Source organism: Taudactylus pleione, unplaced genomic scaffold (assembly GCF_031769625.1).
Source record: "Taudactylus pleione unplaced genomic scaffold, aTauple2 ptg000253l, whole genome shotgun sequence".
Classification (NCBI taxonomy): domain Eukaryota; kingdom Metazoa; phylum Chordata; class Amphibia; order Anura; family Myobatrachidae; genus Taudactylus; species Taudactylus pleione.
The window spans coordinates 750,790-777,231 of record NW_028284655.1 but is presented as its reverse complement, the minus strand read 5'-3'; the positions used below and the strand labels follow the sequence as shown (position 1 = coordinate 777,231).

At 44.5% G+C, this 26,442-nt stretch overlaps 1 protein-coding gene across 1 annotated transcript in view; it reads left to right on the top strand.

The window, feature by feature from the left end:
- LOC148515088 (adhesion G protein-coupled receptor E5-like) overlaps positions 1–26,442 on the top strand; it is a 216,890-nt gene that overhangs the window by 37,580 nt on the left and 152,868 nt on the right. Inside the window, exon 2 of the mRNA XM_088480313.1 lies at positions 14,599–14,622. Within this exon, the coding sequence (XP_088336439.1) occupies positions 14,599–14,622 (24 nt within the window). The remainder of the gene's footprint in view (positions 1–14,598; positions 14,623–26,442) is intronic.

Here is a 26,442-nt window from a genome sequence, read left to right as displayed (position 1 = left end):
GCTGCTGTGTGGGAGAGAGAAGGAAGCCCGAGGCCCGGGTAAACAGTACCCGCTCCCCCCTCTCTAGGCGCTCCTGCCCAGATGTACTATGGAGGGATCGCAGCAGATATCTCCGATATCTGTTCCGGTCTCTCCATTTCCGACAGCAGCCGCAGCTGCAGGTTTCTATGGGGGTTGTGAAGCTGTCAGATTTGCCAAGCTGTATACCCGAGTTTGGACCCCGCAGCTAACATGATCTGAAGATGGCGTTATTCGCTTTAGCCTAATAGCTCCACTTCTCAAAATCTACAGGGAGAGGCAATGGCCACCGCACATGTGTGGTCATTTTACCACACATGCATAGGAGTACCAATAGAGGAGTGAAGACAGGGGCGGAACTACTGGTGGTGCAGCCGGTGCAGCGCATCGGGGCCCACGGCAGTGGAGGGGCCTGCCATCCGCAGCTGGCACCGGGGCCCATGGCAGTGAAGGGGCCTGCCATCCGCAGCTGGCAGCGTTATCAGCAGTACGTACTGTGATGAGTCATACTGACACATTACAGCACGTTGCAGGACTCGCGGCCGGCTGGGGGCCCTAACAAAGAAGGAGGACACCGCTGCGGTCCAGCCAGAGGAGAGAGGAGGGTAGTGGGCGGTCTGGCCGAAGGAGGACAGCATCTCCCTTCCCAAAGATGGAACTACTGGTGTTGCTGCAGTGATCACCTTCCCACCCTGCAGTCCAGGGAAGCAGGTGAGTGTGCTGGCACTGCCTGGGGGGAGGTGCCTGTGAGTACTGTGAGAGAACAATGAGTGCTGCAAGGGGGGATTAGTGAGCTATGAGGGTAAGCTGTGAAAGATCAATGTGTGCTATTAGGGGGCTATAAGCTGTGACGGGGACTGCAAGCTATGAGGGGTAAGTGAGCTATGATGGGGTCAGTGTATGCTATTAAGGGGGTTATAAACTGCAAGGAGGGACAGCGGACTATGGGCCTGATTCAGACCCAGTTGCAAGCGCTGAGCGATCGCAACCGGGTCGATGGTGGCCCAGAGCGCATGCACACGACGGAGCCATATCATGTTTTTATTGACAGCATCAGTCCTATTGTTATGTCTAGGAACGATAGAAAAAGTTGTGTAATTACAATGTACCAGGTATGCTATGGGCATGTATGAGACAACTCCTGCTCTGTCCTATACTCCCTGTCTGTATTGAAGCAGTAGATGTACCATGTCATTAGAGATGTGCGAGGACACCTGTGTTTTGGTTTTGTCAAAGCCACCCTCAAATGTTATGGATTTGGCAAAACCACTGTCAAGTGTTTTGGTCCAGATTCGGGTTTGGATTGCTTTAAGAGTAAAAAAAAAAAAGCTAAAATCATGTCAATAATCACCTGTATACATGCAATCCAAAACCAAGATTCGGTTTTTAAATCCAATTTCTGAACTTACAGCAGACCCGAACCAGGTCTCTGTTCTACACGGAACCCCAAAAGTAATCCGAGCTGTGACTCAATTTGACTCTGAACCCCTAAGTTCGGGTGTGTTTTTTTATTTCAGGAAAACCAATCTGCACATCTCTACATGCCATACAGTTCTGTTATCTCAGGATGGCAATTAGAGAAGAAATCCACTGAAATAACTGCTTTGCTATCATAATATTTTTTTCACATTGAAATGTGTTTTCATTGTTTATTGAAACTGAAAGCTCAAGCTTGGGCTTTCAGTACCACTGCGCTTGCGTATACCGGCTACCCAGCTATATACTGTATGTACACAACCCCTGAGACTGGCTCGGCAAAGTTGTAACTTAAGCCTTACCGCCAGACCAGTTTCATTTGGGAAGTATTTTAGATAAATTATTGCTAAATTGCAGCGTTAAGTGATTTTTATATTATATTAGATGTGTGCGAATCCCCGTGGTTTGGTTTTGGTTTTAATTAATTTGTCGTGTTTTTGTTTTGCAAAGATCACCCTCACGTGTTTTGGTTTTGGACCTGGATTTTTTTTAAATGTTATAAAAATAGCTAAAATCATGTAATTTGGGCCTATTTTTGTCCCTACAGTATTATTAATCTCACTAACATTGTTTTCCAGTTATTTCCAGTCAATTTTGACCACCTTACAGCTCACAATATTGTTCAACAATATTGGCCAAAGGCTGTTTGGCTAAACTAAGCAACAGAGCAGCAGCACAAACACATAGCAGTTTAAAATTATATATCACAGCTATGAAACATTGTGGCACAGCAGTGGCAGAAAATATGGCATTTAATAAACTATATGATCCCATAGGAAGAATGATTTCATTAATCAGAACTAGATCAGACAGAGACCAGAGGGCAGTATAGGAAAATGGAGGTAGAGTATTTTGTGGAAGGCAAGTAAAGCATTAATTGATTGATTGATTAATTAAGAAAATTAAATTTGAGACATGACCTTGTGAGAGCTGTTTTGCAACAACTAAGAAGCAAAAAGGCCATGAAAAAATACAGTGTTATTAGCCAAGGATTCCTGACAACTGTTGCAAGAGAGGCTGGTCATAGTACCCCACCATTCTCCCTCCTTCCTAATTGGTTAACACACCCCTGTAGTACATTTATGAGGTGCACCAGAGTCTGAGTTTGAGGGGAGCTAGCTTAGAGTCCCGAGGCAGTACTTTGAAAATGGAGGTGGAGTATGTAGTGGAAGGCAGGTAAAAAGAGTGATCAATTAGTTAAAAAAAAAAAAAAATTGAGACGTGGCCTTCTTGTTCATATTACCAAATAACAATAAATATGCTTCATAATTCTGTTATTTCTGGTCAAAAAATGTGTTGCATATGAGATGTGTTAGAGCAATAACCAATAAAAATGTTTGTCTATGCAAAAAAGACTGTCACATGTGCTCCCAAATAGTCCATAATAAAAAGAAAAGCAGTCCACAATGGAATTGTCCTTGGGCCCTCAGATACACACCTATATTGTGTAATAGAAAGGACATGCACAGTTTAACAAACCAAGCACTTTTGCCCCCACAAAACAAGCTAACAATGGGCCTATAGCAGCTCACAGCATTGTTAATCATCTGTACACTGGTAAGATGTCATTATCACCCTTATCCTCCTCACTCTTATTAGTGTTAGCATTACCATCACTAAATATTAGCTCATCCCCACTGGCATCCACCATTACAGAAGTGCCTGTACTTTATTGCAATTGGCGGTCTTCACCATAGAATTTGTAGTTAATTTTTATAAATGTGAGTTTTTTTACATTTTCAGGCTTCCTATGCCAATCGCTCCCAAGGTTCCCGGTTCCAGTGACAGATTTTGCCTAGGGGCTGCAGTCCCCCCAGTAAAATCCACCACCTCAGTGTAGTCAGTGCAGTTTATGACTGCACTGGCTACACTGTGACTTGCAGTGGTTTCCTATTGGAAGCGCTACTTGCCAGTCACATATACAAAAGGCAGTCTCAGGGGGAGGTGTCTCCTCCCCCTGGGACTGCCAGTCCAGGCTGCTATTAGCAGGGAGCGGCTTCCAGTAGGAAGACGCTACTCTGCCTTTCTGCCAGCCCTAACTGGCTCCTAGGGGCTGCAGACGGTACAGCCCCTTGGAAACTGGTGACATGCATATGCACGGCTCCCCGCAGCTAGTGCACATGCGCCAGTCCCGATGCCTAACAGGTTGATTGCGCAGGCATCGGGACCGGGCCAGGAGGAGTGGGTGAGTGACTGCACACTCTTGTTTTCAGCTGCTGCAGTCCCCCTCATGTAAGAGGGTAGGAGCCGCCGCTGCTGAACACTTTTTCTAAGCACAAGTGGCTCCAAATTTCCTTTTTTTTTCCTTCCAGTAATCAAAAGGACGGTGTGACATGCTAATCTGTACATTGTCATTAAAATAATCCTCCACCATCCTCTTGATGCTTAGTGTATCAGATTGAATCACGGTAGAGGTGTCAATAATTGTGGGCAATTCTTTTAAGCCTGACCAGATGTTAAAATGGTATTTCAATTTAGTATGCTGAGTTTACCATCATTCACTCCTCTCTTGTAAAAGGAGTGAATGGCAGCAGCATTTACAGGAGAAGCTGAAGCAGGAGACGTCATGTATCATTTGAGCTGATAACTTGCTGGCAAGAAGCTCTTAATATCTTTTAAGATCTGTGGGGGAATTCAATTCAATGCAATGTTGAATAGCTGCGGGAGGGAGCTCCCGCAGTTATTCAATTCAACGCGCTGTTTGGGAACGCTAAGAATTTCTTCTCGTACCCCCCTGAAGATGTGAAGAGAAATCCGACCAAAGTGCCAGGTGCACAGCTGTTTTCTGCATAGTATGGCGCTAACAGCCGTGCACCCGTCACTTTGGTCAGAGAATGCCGGTTACCGCGACTTAACACCCTTGTTAAGGCGCGATAACCGCGATAACCAGCATTCTCCGACCACACAGCGCACTGAATTGAATAGCTCTGGGAGCTTGCTCCCGGGTGCTATTTAATTCGCATTGAATTGAATTGCCTCCAGTGTCAGTTGGAAAGAAATAAAGACATTAAATACGACTTAAACCTGGGATCAAGCATGGTTGCCAAAATTTAGAAATCCAATTGCAAGTTCTTGGTCCTGGCGAAGCAAATATAGAAATTGATGTACAAGTTCAACATACTTAGCGGAATCACTTTGTTTCATCTCCTCCTTCAGTTTCTCAAGCAGCTTTTCCACTAGCTTTATTGAGTGAATCACCTGACTCAAGCTGGCAGTGTCTGTACTCACTTCATTAGTTACTACTTCAAATGGTTTCAGTAGTTTGCATAAAACAGAGAGTATTCTCCAGTGTGCTGGAATAAGGTACATACAGGGTTGGATTAAGGGGGGGGCTATAAGGGTAGTTGCCCCGAGTCCCCCACACACAGAGGGGCCCACACACAGGGTTCATGTGACCCTGCCAAGAACAGGTGTCCAGTGGCACCTGTTCTCGCTGAGGGCTCAGCTCAGTTGGTGCGGCTCTGTGTTTTACTGTATGCAGCAGTCAGTCATGTGACGCTGATGAGGGAACTCGGGAGCACCTCTCCTGGAATCGGGAGGTGAGGTAAATATGTAGGCTCCATGTGGCTTGGGAGAAGGATGGGTAGGCTCTGTGTGGCTTGGGGGGGCTCTGTATGGCTTGGGGGGGCTCTAGATGGCTTGGGGGGGAGGCTCCATGTGGCTGGAAGGGTGCCCCCACAACTTAGTTGCCCTGGGGCCCCCACAAGCCTTAATCTGGCCCTGGGTCCATACCCCCTCTTCTCCCTATTTCATGGCTTGTGTAGGTTTGGATGGCTTGGTACTGTTACTCCATTTGCTAAAGCAGATAAAGGGTGGAATTCCACCTGGTCACTCCCTTATGCTTCAGTTGGTGGCATGGCAAAATGAACTGTTCTTGCAGCTGCTGCTATGTATATATATATGTGTATATATATATATATATATAATATATATGATTCCATTTAAAACTTCTAGACAAGTGTGTGTTGTAGTACTTGTAAATAGTGTTTTTTTCCATCTTGTGAGTGAAAGTTTTCCATTCACTAGCATCCAAATTACATCTATACCACTTCCTTAATATGGAAGGTGAGCTGGCACTTCATCAGGGAGAAAGACAAATGAACATGTATGAGGGCCCTCATGAAAAACAATAGACACCTCATTGCGATCAGGGAATTTAACGCAAATTTCTGTTCAAGCCTCCTCAGGCTCGAACTGAAATCCGTGTTAACTGCAGATCGCGGACTGCCGTAGGCTATAATTGAATAGCCCTGGCAGATGAATTAGCCTGCGGTAATTTAACAGTGGCTTATTGAATCCGGCCCTTTAGCTCAGTGGTTCCCAGACTTGGAACCAATACCGTGCAACTGAATAGATGCTTATGCTTCTGAGTCCAACTGCTACACTACTAGAAGCATAAACTGAATAGAAGCACTACTGAATAGAAGCATAAGCATCTATTCAGTTGCACGGTATTGGTTCAATAAATTGACCACCAGATGGTCTGACATAAATTACTGGTACCGTTTTTTAGACATCAAGTACTAGGTCTCACAGTTTCTGATCCAAATAATTGCCTAATTTTGGGTATACATTAAGTACATGTGTATCCATCAATATTGAGATCTACCCCTGAAGAAGTCTCATAAAGAGACGAAACGCGTAGGGTTTTAATGAAAGGTGGACACTACATTTAAACATCTGCTGATCGAAAGGTGTAAGATATCCCTTTCCTAAGATTGGAAGGCTGTGCATTACCAAATTGTGTAAGATTGTACATCTAGCATACTGTTAAATTTTAATAAAGAATTATTTTACTTTCTATTTTTCTAATTTTTATTAATGTTGGCCTTGGGCTTGTGTTTGGGTGTCTTGGTACGAGGGTATCTTTTTTAGAACCTCGAGGAGGACTTAATGCGAACTCATAGTTTGGACTAATTGAACAAAATTGAGAACGAGTAGGAATAACGGTGAAGTTGTCTCTTCAAAAGAAAAAGAAGACGTATAAGCCTTCGGAGAGATTGCATTGTATTTTACAAATTCTTAAATAAATTGTGTTGCGATTTAGCGCCCCATCAGTAATCCATTTGTATATCTTTGAATTAGTCCTTCTAACAGGGGACTTACTGAAGGGTGCTGCTGTATGTGAATTGATCAGCGCAGTCTGGGATTTTTTGTGGTATATATATATATAGACGGTCTGGAAGAAACAGCGGCACTCAGGGTCTTGTCAGAAACTCAACGAAGTGTATTCAACAATAAATCATAGTATGGTTCCTGACAAGACCTTGAGTGCCGCTGTTTCTTCCAGACCGTCCAAATAACCTTTTCAGAAGGCACCTGGGCAGATTTATTCAGGCTAGAGGAGTGCCGGTCCGTATTTACTTTCTACATACAGTATATATATATAGTATATATTAGGGGTGTGCACCGGCCCCTTTTCGTGTTTTGTGTTTTGGATCTGGATCTTTCTTCGTGTTTTGGATCTGGATTGGTTTTGCCAAAACCATCCTTCCGTGTTTTGGGTTCTGGGTTTTGTGTTTTGGATCTGTATTTTTCTTTAAAAAAGCATAAAAACAGCTAAAATCACAGAATGTGTTGGTTTTTCTGCTCCTATGCTATTATTAACCTCAATAACCTTAATTTTCACTAATTTCCAGTCTATTCTGAACACCTCACACCTCACAATAGTGTTTTTATGTCCAAAAGGTTGCACCGAGGTAGCTGGATGACTATGCTAAGCGACACGAGTGGGGGGCACAAACACGTGACCCATCTAGGAGTGACACTGCAGTGGCAGACAGGATGGCAGTTTGAAAAACTAGGCCCCAAACTGTACATAATGCAAAGAAAAAAAAGAGGTGCAAGATGGAATTGTCCTTGGGCCCTCCCACCCACCCTTATGTTGTATAAACAGAACATGCACACTTTAACAAAGCAATCATTTCAGCGCCAGGGTCTGCCACACGACTGTGGCTGAAATGATTGGTTCGTTTGGGCCCCCACAAAACAAGCTGGCAATTAATCTGTCCCTGCACAAACTGGCTCTACGAAGGCAAGATGTCGTCCTCATCCTCCTCATCCACCGATTCCTCACCCTCTTCAGTGTTGTGTACATCCTCATCCTCACAGAGTATTAACTCGTCCCCACTGGAATCCACCACCACAGGTCCCTCTGTACGTTCTGGAGGCTGGTCTCCCTGGAAGAGTTGATAATTCATTTTGATGAACATCATCTTCTCCACATTTTGTGGAAGCAACCTCCTACGCCTTTACCTGACAAGGTTCCCGGCTGCACTAAACACTCTTTCAGAGTACACACTGGAGGGGGGGCAACTCAGGTAAAATAGAGCCAGTTTGTACAGGGGCCTCCAAATTGCCTCTTTTTCCTGCCAGTACAGGTATGGACTGTCTGACATGCCTACTCGGATGCTGTCACCGATGTAATCCTCCACCATTCTGTCAATGGTGACAGTATCATATGTAGTGACAGTAGACATGTCAGAAATTGTTGCCAGGTCCTTCAGTCCGGACCAGATATCCAAACTTGGTCCTGCCTGCCTTGCATCACTGCCAGCGGGTTGCTTAGGATAGCTAAGTTTTTTCCTGGCAGCCCCAGTTGCGGGAGAAAATGAAGAAGGAGCTGTTGACGTGTCACGTTCCGCTTCAGCTGACAGTGTGTTCACCAGCAGGTCTTTGCACCTCTGCAGGCTTGTGTCGGCCGGAAAGAGAGACACCACATAGGCTTTAAACCTAGGATCGAGCACGGTGGCCAAAATTTAGTGGTCTGATTTCAACAGATTGACCACCCTGGAATCCTGGCAAGTCCCACATGCCGAGCGGAATCGCTCCGTCTTAGCTCCTCCTTCACTTTCTCCAGCTGCTTCTGCAAAAGCCTGATGAGGGGAATGACCTGACTCAAGCTGGCAGTGTCTGAACTGACTTCACGTGTGGCAAGTTCGAAGGGCTGGAGAACCTTGCACAACATGGAAATCATTCTCCACTGCGCTTGAGTCAGGTGCATACCCCCTCCTTTGCCTATGTCATAGGTGGATGTATAGGCTTGTATGGCCTTTTGCTGCTCCTCCATCCTCTGAAGCATATAGAGGGTTGAGTTCCACCGCGTCACAACCTCTTGCTTCAGGTGATGGCGGGGCAGGTTCAAGAGTGTTTGCTGGCGCTCCAGTCTTCGGCACACAGTCGCTGAATGGCGAAAGCGGCCCGAAATTTTTCGGGCCACACAAGGCGTCTCCTGCACGCCCCTGTCGCTTTTCAGAAAATTCTGCACCACCAAGTTTATTGTGTGAGCAAAACATGGGACGTGCTGGAATTTGCCCAGATGTAATGCCTGCACAATATTGGTGGCGTCAGATATCACAAAGCCCCAGGAGAGTCTAAGTGGGGTAAGCCACTGGGTGATGATTTCCCTCAGTTTCTCTAAGAGGTTGTCAGCGGTGTGCCTCTTACTGAAACCGGTGATACACAGTGTAGCCTGTCTTGGAACGAGCTGGCGTTTCTGAGATGCTGCTACTGGTGACGCTGCTGCTGTTGCTGCGTAAGGTGATACATCTACCCAGTGGGCTGTCACAGTCATATAGTCCTTAGTCTGCCATGTTCCACTTGTCCACATGTCCGTGGTTAAGTGGACATTGGGTACAACGGCATTTTTCAGGACACTGAGGACACTTTTTCTGACGTTTCTGTACAGTCTCGGTATCGCCTGCCTAGTGAAGTGGAATCTAGACGGGATTTTGAACCGGGGACACACTACCTCCATCAATTTTCTAAATCCCACTGCACTAATGGCGGATACCGGACGCAAGTCTAACACCAACATAGCAGTCAAGGCCTCAGTTATACGTTTTGCTTCAGGATGACTGCTGTCGTACTTCATCCTCCTCGCTAAGGACTGTTGGAGGGTCAATTGTTTAGTAAAAGTAGTGGTGTTCCTACTTCCTTTCTGGGATGATGAACGACTCCCAGCAGCAGCAACAGCAGCAGCGGCAGCAGGAGGCGTAGCAATGCAGGATCCTCCGGAGGAATCCCGGATAGGAGAGTCAGTCATGCCAGTGACATGGCCTGCAGGACTACTTCCGATCCTGACTAAGGAGGAAATTGACGAGGAGGGAGTTGACGGTGTGGTTTGCAGGCGCTTGGATACAACAGGACAACGGGATTTAGGTGTCCCTGGACTGATTACGGTCTTAGCCAAAGTTTCTGAACTTGACAGTAACTTTTTATGAACGCGCTGCAGGTGCCATATAAGGGAGGATGCTCCTAGGTGGTTAACGTCCCTACCCCTACTTATTTCACCTTTACATATGGTACATAACTTCCCTTGTAATGCAAATATTTGACCTCTGTTTATTGTGGAATTACATTTCCTTTCATTTGATATATGAATCATTGCACTGTGTGAAGTGTAACAGTTTTTATAAGCATTCGAAGTTGAAAAACAATCAAATTTCAAAAAGTGTCCTCAATTTTGCCCACCACTGTATATTATGTGCTGATATAGCTGCTGTTCCCTCTGCACAAGGTTTAAACAGGGAAATGCATTGAACAACAAAAATGGAGTAAAACATGTAATACCATTACAGAGGTTCAAAAGATTTCAATTTATATAGCAGTAAATAGTTGTTCAGACCGTCACAGAAAATATTTTTAATCATGTAATGGTATACAATACGTAGAATCTTATTGGATATGATCTTGAGTAACTATAACCTCTGTTGTAAGGAAATTAAGATATATATTCCATCAGCAGCATATAATATATGTAGATTTCTTTATCTTTGACATAGAGTATATGTGCAGGTATCACACTCAGGACCTGATTCAGACCCGCTTGCTAAGGCGCGATCACTTGCTCTGAGCGATTTTCGCCCATCTGCGCATGCGTACAATTCGCAGTGCGCATGCGCAAGCCAGTCTTTGCGTTCTGATTTTGGTTGCTCGTAAGCCACTATCAGGTCGCTGCTTTGAGTGACAGATAGCGCCGTTTGTGGTAGGTAACAGGGGAAGGTGCTTGTAATCGGGGGAGTGGATGAGCGAACGCAGGCATGTCAGGCCTCCAAAATGGTGTTTAACGGGCGTGCATAATTAGCAAAGTAGCACCATTGTACGCGTCACCTGCATGTATTTCAGCCAGCACTGATCGCTGCGCTTGTGGCGGGTTAAGGCAACACCAAGGGCTGCGAGCAGCTCCGATGGCTCACGATGGTCCCGATTTATCCTACATTTCCCAGAGATGACGTGTTGCGAATGGCAAGGGGGCGTCTTTATACACTTGCGAGCGCAGTGTGCCGTAGCTCGCTAAAACATAGTGGGCGTCCTTATGCGAAGCAGTGCGAGCACTTCATTTAAATAACCGGCCCCTTTTTGCCAGCGAGCGACCACAACTTGCGAGCGGGTCTGAATGAGCTCCTCTATCTGGTAACTGATGCACATGAGAATTTATCTCCTATTAGCATATAGATTTGCACCCACCACAGGTGTTACAGTGATAAAATAATAAATGTTCAGCATATATGGACAAGAGTAGGGGGGATAGATAGATACAGAACAGATCCCTCTCTGGCGTACTTTGGTGCAGCTGCTGCTCCCTGTGTGCAAACATTAATACAGGGAGTGAGCGTGCCTCATAGTCTGCTCTGGGACGTGAATAAGTGTAAGAGCATCTTTTGGACTCACCGCTTTAGGGGACCTTGTTATATCAGTGCAAGGACCTCCAATTCGAGTAGTGCAATGAGAGTACCCGATATTTAAGTAAGAGAGAGTATAAGATAGTGGTCAGAGATAAAAAAAAACTAAGGGCTCTATTTATTAACATTATTTTTACTAAAATAAAGTGAAAAAGGGTTTTTTACACCCTTTTCACATTATTTTAGTATCATCTATAGTTATTACAGGGCAATTGGAGTAATATTCGTAAAATTGTACTCCAACCCCTAAGTATCACTTATTTTTAGTAATCAGATCGCATTTCCCATAATTCTAATGGGAAATGTGATCCGACCAAAGTTACTAAAAATAAATTGTAAAAAAATACCGGGAAAAGCCCTGTGATAATAACGCCACCTGGAGGTGGCGCTATCCAGGGTCCCTCCCGGTTACCGGCCTCCTGCCATGCTCTAGCGGGCAGAGCAGAGGCGGGAGTCGGTCCCAGTAATCAGTTGTGTGGTCTAAACAGGCCGCAAGCTGATTACTGTAAAAAAAAAAAGAAAAAAAAATTGTCAAATTTTTTTTTTTACTTATCTGACTCCAGGGACCGGTGATCGGGCCTCCAGTGATGTCTCCCCTCCGGTCAGCTGATCTCCCATAGTGCACTGCGGCCTGGTCATCAGGTGATCGGGTCACCTGATGGGTGGCATAGAAGACATCAACGGAGGCCCGGATCATGCAGGTAAGTGTAATTAAGGGAGAGGGGGGGTCACGGGGGGTCCGCGATCGTGGGGGTGGGGCTTAGTGCCAGGTGGGTAGCAGTGGCGGCCGGTCGGCGCATGCGCGGGCACTTTGTCACGGTATTTTTATACTTTTGTGAAAATACCGTGACTAGTGTGCGGATGGGTTTCTCAGGGACAGAGCTTTATCGCAAGCTCTGTCCCTGCAAGGGATTTTTAGTAAATCCCTGTGATATTGCCTGAATTCGCAATGCAAAGTCAGTCGTTAATATCACACTACAATCTGCATTCAATATGCGGATTGTAGTATATAGAGCCCAAAATGAGCAAAATGTCTGTGCACCTTTTCACAGTAATGCAAGCTGCTGCTTCTCCATATGCTATTAAGCCTTGGTGGGGAGTGAGCGGTGCAGAACTAGTGGTGACAGGAGAATGTGGTCCAGTAACGTGGAGTGTGTGTACCCAAGGTTGTGGGGGGACTCTGATATCTACAGACATTGCAGACGAGTGATGTCAGTGGGAGAGATTTTGGATATGTTAGAGCCGAAATCTCTCTGGGGCTTGCGGCAATGAGACCCTACCACAAGGGTCTCGTCGCAAGCCCGATGGTCGCGATGGTCTTGACCATCGCTACCATCTTCCTGGCCGCTTGCTATAGCTGTGGGTGGTCACCCACAGCTATGCAAGCGGCCAGGAGGCCGTTCTAAAAAAAAAAAGACCGGCCCTGATTCAGAGCGAGCGCTCTGTCAGAGCGTCCGGCTCTGAATCAGGGCCTGAGTCCACTGAGAAAGAGAAAGGGAGTGTACCTACTGCCATATAGGGATTACTGCAGATCGCAAGTGCCTGGATGCAGTCTTAGTATACTGGTGTTCTCAGCTATATGTGCTGTGTTACCATTCTCACAGGGTAGCCTGCACGTGTACTGCAGGTCCCTGTCTTACAGACGGCCGTTTCGCTGTTTGCTTCTTCAGTGTGCTGTTCACATATGACTCCTATGGATACCATTTTATCCTTTAGGAATAGTGGCTAGTAAACAACTCATATGTAATACCATATTGTGATTTCCTTTTTTCCTTACCAGTACTCAGGATCTCCCCTGTTTCCCTTCCATTATTATGATATTAGATAAATCAGATAAAATTACCAAACCTACTAGTCCAGCAAGCATACAATTGTATTTCTTTGGGGATGTTTTAGATGGAGAGGCCACGTATTAGTGACGTAACTAGGGTATTTGAAGCAGAGAGCAAGATGAAAAAGGGAGCCCCCCCTATGTGCGCACGGCGAAGGCATGCGCGCTGAAAAAGTGGGTGTGTCCACATGCCACAAAGGGGCATGGCCACTGAAAATGGGCGCGTGTCAACATGACACACCACCATTTCTCGTCACTCTGGGAGCATTCCTTTCCATTCCATATGCACCTTAATGCCCCCAGTAGTAGTACCCTTCATACAGTGCCCATTATGCAATGCCTCTAGTAGTAGTGCCCCTCATGCAATGCCCTCTGTAGTAGTGCCCCTTATGCAATGTCCCCAGTAGTAGTGCCCCTTATGCAATGCCTCCTGTTGCAGTGCCCCTTATACAGTGCCAGTTATGCAGTGTCCCCTGTAGTAGGGAACTGTATATTGAGCACTGCATAGAGGGGACTACATAAGGGGAACTACTGGGCGCACTATATATTGGGCACTACTGGGGGCACTATATAAGGGGCACTAGTGGGACACTGTATAAGGGGAACTGTATATTTGGCACTACTGGGGCACTGCATAAGGGGCAATACTGGGGGCACTGCATAATGTGCAGTACAACGGGGCACTGCACAGTGGTGTAAATTCATCCCAGACGCCCGGAGGCAAGTTATAATTTGGTGCCTCCCCCCATCACAGCCGCTGACACTGTAATGTAGCAATTTGCGTGCAGACGGGCTATAGACAGACGAAGGCAGCAGCTGATGGTGTGACATGGAGCTCTCCACTAGTGTATGGTGGCTTCTCAGGTGCCGGGAAGGGCCACGAAGGTACACTCCGGGTACATAGTTACAGCCCTAAGTGGGGTGAATATGTTGTGGACAATGGAGGAGGTGACCCCTTCAGAGCTGGAGCCCAGCGGCAGGCGCCTCCATTGTCTCCCATAGTTCTGCCTCTGGCACTGCATAAGGGGCACTACTACAGTGGGCATTGCATGAGGTCACTACTACCAGGAGCACTGCATAATGGGCACTGTATGAGGGGTACTACTACTGGGGGCATTAAGGTGCATATGGAATGGAAAGGAATGCGCCCAGAGTGACGAGTAACGGTGGTGTGTCATGTTGACACACCCCATTTTTCAGTGGCCACGCCCCATGTGGCCACACCCACTTTGTCGGCATGCACACATAGGTGGGGGAGCTCCATTTTTCATCTTGCCCTGGGCTCCCAATACCCTAGTTACGCCACTGCTAAACACATCACTTAGCAATTAATAGCACTTCTTCATCACCAAACATCCCTGTTTTTCATTGTCCCACATTCCTCTACCACTTACCTTACACAGACAGCAGAACCAGCAGACAGAAGAGCCGCTATTGGCTATTTGGTACCTTGCTTTTAGGTTACAATATGAGAACTTACTACTTTGATTTCTAAAGTTCTGCTATTATAAGTAAAATAATATACAGAAAGTAATGAAATAGTTGATGTTTTCCATTCAAATAAAATTTTTCTTTTTCTTTTTTTTTCAGCTGAGTATGGAACCTGTCAGACTGGTGAGTTTACCGCTTATGTCATTTAGTCAAGTAATTAAGAACCTGTAAATAGAATTTGCTATCATGCCTATCTCTGCCACCACTGTTCACCTCTCTGACAAGATGGAGGCTAGCTACTATAAAAGAACTCCTACTATTTTAATTCAGCTGAGGGGCTTGTGCCTGCTGGCTCCGGTTCTCCTATTCCTAAACCCAGGCTGCTGTGACTGTATAATAAGGAAAAGCTCTTGTGTTTGACACAGCAAAGGTAAATAACGTTCATCCACTCATAGCCTCTTTTGTTAGAGCAAGAGCAAAGGGAGTACTGTGTGGATGCAAAGTGGCTGCTTAATAGCATGATGCAAATGTCAATAGTCCTGTCATAAACCCAGCACAGAGAGGTCGCACTTTCATTGTTTAGATGCCAGCTGCATGAAATGTTTGTATGTTGCTATTTAAAATGAAATTTATTCATACCCTGAATCTGATGGAAAAGAAACATATAGGTAATACCAAACTTGCCGACTTCTGGGCTCCCTCCTCAGGGTGGGGCGGTCATGTTGGCGATGCGGGGGCGAGGCGTGGCCAAGTGGGTGGTACAGGGGGCGTGACTGCATAATCACTTAAATTTGGCCCCGCCCCCTGCTATACATTGCCGCAATTACCTGAATTGTAAAGTGGGCCCACAATTACGTGATTCAGTGGAAATCATGTTAGCAAGCTGCCCGGTGCCGCACACTTCACTCTGGAAGTGGTTGGCACCGGGTGGTCGTGGGCTGCCTCAGTGGGACTTGATTATACTTCCAGACTTTTTGGAGAGTCTCCCCCCTGGACTACCCAGGAGAGTAAGCACGTATGGGTAGTAATCAGGGCTGGAGTGGGACTAAAAATAGGCCCTGGCATTTAAAGCCAGCATGCCGACTGTATGTATTGGGGTTAAGGGGAGGGTTATCATTAGGGTTAAGCACTAGGTGGAGGGTTAGGGTTAGGCTGTCGGGAGGGATAGGCTGCTGGGATGAGGTTTGGGGTTAGACTGTGAGGAGGATTAGGGGTAGGGGAAGGGTAGTACACTTAGCTCCTTGTGTCGGCATTGTAACCAAGTTATACCCTCATGTAGTACTACAAGTCACACAGCAGCCTGTCTGATAATAATAATTCCCCTTCCATTATAGTGATATTATGTGTTTACTCATACGTGGCCCATGTTATGCTACAAGGTACAGTATACCCTCATGTAGCAGCACCACAAGTCACACAGCAGCCTGTCTGATAATAATAACAATAATAATGTCCCTTACGATACACTCACATAGTATACAGTGATGATATACAAATATACACAGCACCTTACCTGAGAGAGCACTACAGAGCCCAGATTCCTCACCATATCAACCCAAGGTGCAGGCTGGTGCGCGGCTCCCGCTTCGCTGCATGCTCTCCATATCAGCAGCGCTCCTCCCATAATACCGCACGGCACACGGCGGGTACGATGGCGTCACGCGGTTTATTGACATTGTGCCCTGTATTCTGGGATGGGAAGGACCAAGTTACTGATAGTGGGGGTGGGGGTTGGACGGGCTCACTGGCCGTGGTGGCACTGCACTAGCCGGACCAGCCCATCTGCCAACTCGCCCTTCTGGCATTTGCCAGGACTGCCAGATAGGCAGTCCGGCCCTGGCAGTAATCATAGTAATTTCAGGTGTAGCACACTATTACAGAAGAATTATAAGAGTTGCCAATAAAACAATAATTGCAACAAAAGCATAAGACAGAGAAATAAAGGTACAGAGAGAGGCAGCTTGGAGAATATATATATGGATGGCATATATACACCCATTTGAATTTGTAATTTAATTAATACTCTTATTTATTAATTAACAGTTGTATATAATGCACAAATATTCCGCAGCGCTTTACAGAGAATATTTGGCCATTCATCTCAGTCCCTGCCCCAGTGGAGCTTACAGTCAGACAGGGCTGTTGTGGGAATCGAATCCAAGATTGTAAACATAAGTAGATATAGTCATTCTCACCTATATTTTGTACATGTTAGTAGTGATAAACCTTGTTTTTTGGCTAATACTTAGTCATGGTAAAGAGTATCACATCTGATCGTGGAAATGTGAATGGAATCATGTATAAGATATTGGGCCAGAGTTGTACGCAAATTGCCTCTGCAGCTGCGATCCCGTACCCCACTGATGTGCAAATATATGCAAATGTCGCAGCTGCTGGACTATGTAGTGAGACGTCCCCCTGCGGCTTTGCAAATTGCGGCATTTGCATACCGCAGGTGTCCTAAGGCGAGCTCATGGAGGACAGAATCCTCCTGTTGAGCAGAAGGGCAAGCATTGGTCACAGATCATTTGATGTTAGCAGTCCTGAGTAACTCTATGGTCGCGCAGAATGGCATCAGGAATGTATCTTGACGCATACGCATTGCGACTCAGACGCATGCGCAGACGGACGATAATCGCTCAAATGTGAAAACATCGACATAGCGTACAACTCAGGCCCACTGCACTTGATTAGATGTTACATTTAGTTGGAACCAGAGATAAGTTCATTGAGCTGCACTGAACATTGCTAAATAATGTACTATGGGCCTGATTCAGTAAGGATCGCGATTGTGATCGCAGCTGCATAATCGCACGTAATGAAGCTGCGAAAATATGCTAATACCTGCCACCGCTCAGCCAGCATAGAGACGCCCACTGCTGCTTTATCACAGCCTGCATAGGGGGAGGGGCCCTAGATTGCACACACTAAGCACAATGTGAAGTGCTACCTGCTGAAACTAGTAGTGCTACAAGCAGAAAAAGAGAAAAAATGCAAGGGTACACTCTAACCATGCTAAACCCATTGAGTGTTAGGGACCTGCTTGATAGAGGTCACCTGGATGCGGTGGACAGGCCCATAATTATGGCCATTATTATGCTAAGAACCTCTTTGATGCAATATAGCAGTATTATTATTAGGTTTAGCATGGTTAGAGAGTGCACTTACATTATTTCTCTTTTTCTGCTTTCTCACATCTGTAATCGGTAACATCGAAGCATATTGGCCTGTTACGCACAATTACAGCAGGTCTGACCCGTCGCAGAAACTGCATGTCTCGTCGCACGTAGTGAGCACTCAAACTGCGTATGCAATGGATTCCTATCTGCGTGCGTAATCGCAGTGCGATTGCAGCGCACTCACAGTGCGGTACGTACGCATGCGCAATAGTTGCAATTGAGTATGCTGCTGAAGTAAGGAATTTTTCCTAAAAGCTGTGTGTATTGAATTGATTCAGTGTAGTGTAAATAAGCAGAAATTCCTGGGTCTTATATAGGTTCTATAGCATATCGCATCTATAGATCATGCAAAAAATGCATATTTAACAAAGGCTTAATGCAGTAGAGCTTTCTCCTGTGTTTCGCAAACTACACTGAAGATGGCAGTCTCCAAAATGATCAACTAGATTGTGGTCTAGGTCAATTTATCAAGCTCCTAAAAGCTTAGCTTTTTTAAGCTTGGGCCGATAGGTAACGCTGTCTTCTGTATGAGTGTAATAATGTAAATGTGGACAAATACAGATCTGCAGGAGTTGACAGATATAGAGAGACATATGAGCGCGCTTTGTGCAGCAGGAGAAAGCAAGGACTCATGTGCTGCCATCTGGTTGATCACAGGATGAGAAGTGTGGGAGAGGTTCTCCCAGGGAGAGGTTCTCCCAGGGAGAGGTTCTCCCAGGGAAAGTTGTGTACAACTGGGAAGAAAATCATGTCATGGAAGTGTTGTGCCCTGTAGCTAGAGTTCCGTCCTATTCTCAGTTGAGTTTAATAGACGCCAATATTTGTCATATCTCTTATATAGTATAGGGCAGGTGTCAGTGCTGATACCAGTAATGATGGCTGCGTTAGTGGGCTGTGCAGTGGCAGAGATCCGTGCACCGACGCATAATAGCACTAAACTTCCAATCTTGGCCAGCGTACAAATTTCAGCAGAGTTGTATGTGATTCTTATTCAGGGCCATAGTAGTCACAAATCAAGGTCAGTGTTACCAATCTTTCATTCCAAAGGGCCCAGGAGAAAGGGAGGGAGTGATGGGGATGAGGGTGTCAGGGTTGCTAGATAATAATATTTATATCAACTTAATAAAAAAATATATTTAAAATGTTAAACATTTAACATTAACTTTCAGTTAAACTGTGGCTAAGGCATTAATGACGTGCCGCAAAGGTGTCAATTACAATAACAACACATTTTAAACATTAAATGACAATCAAACTGTGGCTAAGACATAAATTCAAAGGAAGTAATTCATGTTTTAGCCAGTTTAGTTGTAATTTAATGTTTAATGCTTTTTTTTTTCTTGTATCCTGTACCTATATGACAAGTCATTAATGTCTTAGACACAGTTTAAATATAATATAATGTTTAATTTTGTTGTAATTGTATTTGGTACCTTTATGACAATATTATTATTTTCACTCATTTACTGATTGAACAAGTACGTCCTAATTTTGTTTATTATCTTCTAAGAAAGTATCTATCTTTTTGCTGCTTAGTTATAGCAGCGCAGCGGCAGGCACATTGATTCCTGCTATTACCTACCACAGCCACGATAATGTCTAAATCTCCTTCACGGAGAGGACCCTGACATCATCAGCCAGTGTCCAGCGTCATTCCCTACCATCCAAGTGGGCATAGAGGGGGAATACATCTTGCGGGGGGTGGCCCTCTGCTGTGTGCCGAGAGGTGGTAGGGGCTGTGTGCTCTGCTGCGGGCGGGGGTGGGTGTCCACTGCTGTATGCCGGGAGGGAGAGATGGAGGGACGCTGTGTTCTCTGCTGCTGCTGGGGGGCCCGTTACTGTGTGCTGGGAGGAGCAGAGGAGGGGAACGCTGTGTTCTCTCTGCTGCTGCTAGAGGGGCACTGTGTCCCGGGGGAACTGTACAGTGCCCATTGTGTGTGCGCTTTATATATTTGTGTTTATACATTGCATACAATATATATATATATATATATATATATATATATACTGTATATGTATATGTATTTGTCTATATATAGTATAAGTTTTATATTTTAGATGTATTTATATGTATATATATAATATATACATATGTGTGCGTGTATGTATATATATGTATATATATATATATATATATAAAATATATTGTAAATAATGCACCTGGGTAAAGTCAGCTGCTCGCTCCACCCATTAAAGTCCCAACCCTACCCATTATACTTACCTGTCCCCATCCCCAGTCCTCTTTAGTCCCATAGCCAGGGACGTATCTATAATGGGTGCAGGGTGTGTGGTGCACACGGGCCCCCGGGTCCTGCATCCATATTATGTAAAACTTACCTCTCCAAGGTCCCGCATCGGGTGTCTCAGTGCTGCTCAAAATGCCGGAAAATGGGCATCACGGCAGTATTTCTGGTGTTTTGCACATGCGCAGTGAGGAAATCGCTGGGAATATGGTGGCTGCGCCATTTCCCCGGCGATCTGCGCATGCGCAGTAGACTCTGGGCACTCTAGTGCCCAGAGTCTACTGATGCTGCGGTGGACGCCACCGGGGAGAGAGGATGGGACCCTGGATGGGGAATGCACACGGACCCCCTCCTCTCGTAAGACACTCCTTCCCATAGCTAAGGCTATGGCGCGTGTGCACGGTGTGCACAGTGATAGCCAGAGCTCACCGTGAACGTTAGGTTTGCCAGGTGATGCAGAGTGCGAACAAATTTTGGTAAACACATTTACGTGATGACCTCCTTATGATCAGGTAGTGAATAGATAGATAGATAGATAGATAGATAGATAGATAGATAGATAGATAGATAGATAGATAGGGCGGCACTCCTGGCATATGTAATGAAGAGGCAAAACACTATACTGTATACATAGTACATACATATACATACACACACACACACACACACACACACACACACACACACACACACACACACACACACACACACACACACACACACACACATATACTGTTCCCTCTTCCTATCTATCTATCTATCTATCTATCTATCTATCTATCTATCTATCTGTCTATCTATCTATATATTAAACCTCTTATCGTCTGAGGATTGACCCATGTGTGAGTCAGCGACAATAAACCATGCTCATTTGAAATAAAGACACGGAGACAAAAACAAACAAAAACTTGTCCACAATCATCAACTACCTGCGAATTCTGTTCAGGCCTCACTTTCAATGGGGAAAAATAAAGGCTTTTTTCATTGTGGCAGATGCCTGAACTGCAGAATATCCAATCATCGGACCACGTTACCAACCTTGACTTTTAAATCAAGCAGTACGGGAAACACGTACAAAATCCAGGACATGATAACCTGTGATACCAGAGGTGTACTTTACCTCCTCACTTGCCCATGTAGCAAGCAGTACATTGGGAAGACTACCAGATGCTTAAAACAAAGAATAGGAGAGCATAGAAGAAATATCCATAAAGGGTTTGAAGATCATAGTGTGTCACTGCACTTCAAAAACAAGGACGCCTCCAAATTAAGGTTTGTGGGCATAAAATTAGTCAAAAAGATGGGTATGAACAGCGCTAGAAAATCTATCAGTATATGCAGATGAAAATCAACATGGCATAGATCATAAATCAATATATATTATCATAAACTACTACATGACTCTATACGGCTTGATTGAAAAAAATATAATTTAATATGATGTCCACAATCTGGACAGAGAAATAGCAATAAAACTGATACAATGACAATAATCAAAAAAATAATAATAGTAAAAAATAAAATAAATAAATAATAAACAGTGTAAATAAAAAATAACAAATAATAATTGTATCAGTTTTATTGCTATTTCTCTGTCCAGATTGTGGACATCATATTAAATTATATTTTTTTCAATCAAGCCGTATAGAGTCATGTAGTAGTTTATGATAATATATATTGATTTATGATCTATGCCATGTTGGTTTTCATCTGCATATACTGATAGATTTTCTAGCGCTGTTCATTCCCATCTTTTTCCTATATTACATTATCAGGAGCTGACACCTCCATCTGAACCAGCTGCTTTTTGATAAGCGCCAACTGATATCCTTTTTTCTTTTTTGTTATTACATAAAATTAGTCAAACCTAATTGAAGAGGAGGAGATTATAATAAGAAATTGAGCAGAGAGGAGATCAGGTGGATCATGGACCTTAAAACCTTAGTGCCTACAGGACTTAATGTGGATTTAGAAATCCAAACCATCCTATAAGTGATACAGTCCAATTTAGGCTATAGTACCAATTTCATTAATCAATTTACACTTCATAGTTCTATAGCACATTTATTACCCTTATTAGCTCAACAATTTAATAAGTTTAGATTTATTTAGGACATATGTCCGATTGGGATCTTGAAGTCATTCATTACACTATTTATTTGCTCTTCATCCACACTTCTTTTTTTTTTTTAGTTTCAAATCTGATTCCAATTGAATTGCAATATATACCATTTAATACCTATACATATACAGTATTTATTTATTATAGGTCCTACCAGTATTATTAATGTATTCCATTCATTATTCTTTATCCATATGGATCTACTATTATTTATTTAAGTTATGTGTATATTTCTATTATATATCTGAGATTTTGTATTCTGAACATTCAGAATACTCCTAGTACCTTTTTTTCCCCCTTGCACTTGCTCTTATTTTTCCTTTTCCTGCTGTATTTCCCGCTCACTTCATTCCACCATACACTATTCCTGATCCTTGTCAATCTCCCATGCATCTCAACTGATTTATATTGAGATGTGCGGCCAGTGACGTTTGCTCCAATTAGAGACTGGAGGAGTGTCCCAAACCTCCTCAAATACAGACACTATGTAACCATCTCAATCATCCTTGAAAAAGGCCGCCAATGCCGGCCGAAACGCGTTGGTGACATCAGGTTGGAAATACCTGACACACTGTTGCTCCAGACCGCGTGGGACCCAGAAGAGGACTCGAACATCATGCCACACTTTTGCCGCCACCAGCTTCTGGACAATACCTGGAGGGACCCTAGCTTGCAGCAATCGGAGCAGCTGCACCTACCGGTAAGCTACCCCCTCTGCACACTCATCTGACTCGCGGCCGATCCACCCGGTCTGCCGCCGCGGAGGGTATCCTCAGCTCCGGCTCCGAGGTGGTGACCGCGGCCAGCAGGATCACGTCAGCACAGGGGACCAGAGTTTACTGTCAGCCACAGCACAGGCAGTGGGTTCACATCCCGGCTGCCATGCCTGATTGGACTGCCAGCACCTGGGTATATGCTCCGGTCTGGTGAGGCATTCTCTGCTGTGCCCAATGGCACCCCATACATTGTCTGCCAGCAGTGAAGCGGGCTGTGTGCGGGCCACGGCTATTGCAGAGCCGTGGTTTATGCTGGGATTACCACATTATATGGACTCAACAGACCGGATTCTTATATTGAACCCATTACTAATTCAATCAAGTGTACACAGACATTGCGCTGTTTTTTTCCTGCACATTAAGAACATGGAGCAATCGATTTTAAGCAGAATCCGATTGCTCCAACATCATTATTGGATTTTAGACATTTGCATCATTTATTTACTGCTCAATTTTATTTTTATTTTTAATTGTCATTTTATATATTTTTTATCCTCACTCCCCTCCTTTTTACCAATTTGTATTTACTCCGCTATTTACTTTCACCTGTGCACCCCCTCCTTCCCCAGTGTGTCAATATTGTGTCAACATATGTAGTGTGCAATTAATTGATCTGTACATAGCCATTATCTACATGTGAGATTAAAATTATAATTCATTTATAATACTTTTTGATTATATTCTGCGTATTTTAGATTCATATTGTGACATTCATTTCACATTGGTTCCTGATAACAAATTTATTTTTTCAAACATTACTGAGGCTAAACTGTCAATTTTCATTTATAGACACAAAGACAGAACATTTTATTTTACATGATTGAGCGTTCACTGCACAAACACTTTCATATGTTTGTTCCTTGTTCTGTTTATCTTAAAGGTTAAGTGGTGACCTTGTCAGCAAGCTTCTCCCATTCAAACCATTAGTACTGTGGACTAGAGCGCACTTACCTATCTCTATTCTTAATCACATGATTCCCCACACAAGTCCACCCCAGCCTATGAGGTTTAACCCACTCCAGTCCTATACAGTCCTTTCGTTTATCATATATATACTGTGCCCTTTTATATATAAATGTGTTTTTATAGCATAGGCTTGGCACTCAGCCTCACTCCAATACGTTGGGTGCCCTCCGTAGGAATAAACAGAATTACATAGAGTCAACTCTATGTAAATATAAATATATATATATATTTTTTTTTTTATTATTATTATAATATAAACATTGTCACTGCATCCACCTTTGTACCAGGCCCATTATGTGTGTATGTTGACATACATTCCTATGGTAAGCACTGTATGTTTAAAAAAAAAAGAGATAAATAGCCCTTCTCCAGTTCATATAAATATCTCCAGGAGAATACCCCCATTAGATTATATGGGGGAAGGAGTATGTTTAGGAAACACGGAAAAGTCTGTGGCATCAGAGATTTCACTGTACTTTTCACTGCACTTAAATATGGAGAAAACATAAAAATCACATTTTCCAGATATTATGCTGGAAAAATTAGATAATTATAATTACAGTATGTTTATTAAATCTCCCCGAGTCCCTGTTCGGGTCTCCCCGTAAGTCCGCACCTGAGTCCCTGTTCGGGTCTCCCCGTAAGTCCGGACCTGAGTCCCTGTTTGGGTCTCCCCATAAGTCCGGACCTGAGTCCCTGTTCGGATCTCCCCGTAAGTCCGGAATTTGGATGCAAAAAAATGGATCTCGTGTTTTAGATTGCATGTAAGCAGGTCCAAATTACATTATTTTAGCTGTTTTTATAAATTTTAAAGAAATCCAAAATAAAAAACAGTTGAGGGTGGATTTGCCATAAACCAAAACCATAACATTTGAGGGTGGTTTTGTCAAAACCAAAACATGGGGGGTTCGCGCATATCTCTTGTATTAAGATACCCACCTGCGGCTTTGCAAATCGAAGCATCTATGTACAGAGACACAGCATCGGTCGCAGATCTTTCGATTATCACAGTTCTGAGTAACCCTATGGATACAGATTGGCTGCGGAAACTGAGGTGCAGGAGCGGGATCGCAGACACAAGCTGTGACGCCCCAAAAACGGTTGTGATGCGCCTACGTTTTTTGCCACCACTGCCTGTTACTTGCTCTCTTGCTGTCAATCATACTGAAAATAAAAAGTGGCTGTAAGAGACTACAGGAATGTACCTTGATGCATGCGCGGTGCGACTTAGACACACGGGCAGTTTAACAATAATCGCTCAACTAGCGGGACCTATTGCATGACATTGCTACATTGTCTTCAGCCTCGACAATAGGTGTTTGGACTGCTTGTTCTTGCTGTTTTTATGTTGCCTTGTGCTATGGGCTTATCATCCTCCAGTGTACATGTTCCTTGATTCACTTCAGTTATTTATAATCTTGAACAGTATTTTGCACAGTAGCTGTTTCTATAGCGTCTTTTAGAGCTCAGGATTTTTCATCCAGTGAAAGAGTGAGGACTTGTGCCGATCCTTTAGCTGTAGGTGGCATTTGAAGTAGCAGACTCAGCATCTTCATTGTGTTGTGCACATTTTGATGCAGGATATAGAGTGGTTGATATGTTAGATGTATCTTTCTGTTTGATGTCTGCTGGATTGTGCATGATGCTGTTTGTAATTTTATGAAATGTTAACATTTTGTGCTCTCAGCTTTATCGGTGTAATCCCTTGAGGCGTTGCCTTTGACAAATCAGGGCTAGTCCGTGTCCATGATAGGGGGTTGGGCAGACATCATGAGGATGTGGCCAGCCCTTCGGATGAAGGCAGAGAAGCAAATGTGTGGGACTTACAGTACCTCCCCAACTGCATAAGCAATTGGGACCAGTGGCTGGGCCGGTCCCTACGTTGGCCCGCTGCCGCGAGCAGAGCTGAGCTCCGATCGGGCAGCTATAGCCGGCCCGCGGGCCGCATGTGGCCCACATCCATGCCATGATCGGAGCACAGCTCCGATCGGGCAGTACAGGCTGGCAACAGTGGTCTCTGAAGCGATCAGAAACCTCAGATCGCTTCAGAGGACAGCATTCCCAGTGGTGCAGCGTGTTGGTGACGTCATGACTTCACCCACGTCGCCCGCGACGAGTGGAGCCTGCGCCTGCCGCTCTACATCTAATTATATCCAGTCAGCGGCAGCGTCTACGCGGGACGGTGTGGACTGGAGCGATGCCCAGCAGCCGTCATGAAGAAAGGTAAGTACTGCACATACAGGTCAGTGGGGCGTGTTCTATACTGGGAGAGGGCACAGCATAAAGGGCATTACTGGGGGCACAACATAAGGGGTATTACTGGGGGCTCTGCATAAAGGGACATTATTGGGGGCACTACTAAGGGCATTACTGGGGGCTCTGCATAAGGGGCATTACTGTGAGCTCTGCATAAAGGGCATTACTGGAGGCTCTGGGAAAATGTCTCTGGGAATGTTATGCCAGTACAGTATTGGGGATGTTATGTCCGTACAGTATTGGGGATGCTATGTCAGCACAGTATTGGGGATGTTATGTCAGTACAGTATTGGGGATGTTATGTCAGTACAGTATTGGGGATGTTATGTCAGTACAGATTGGGGATATTATGTCAGCACAGTATTGGTGATGTTATGTCAGCACAGTATTGGGGATGCTATATCAGTACAGTATTGGGGATATTATGTCAGTACAGTATTGGGGATGTTATGTCAGTACAG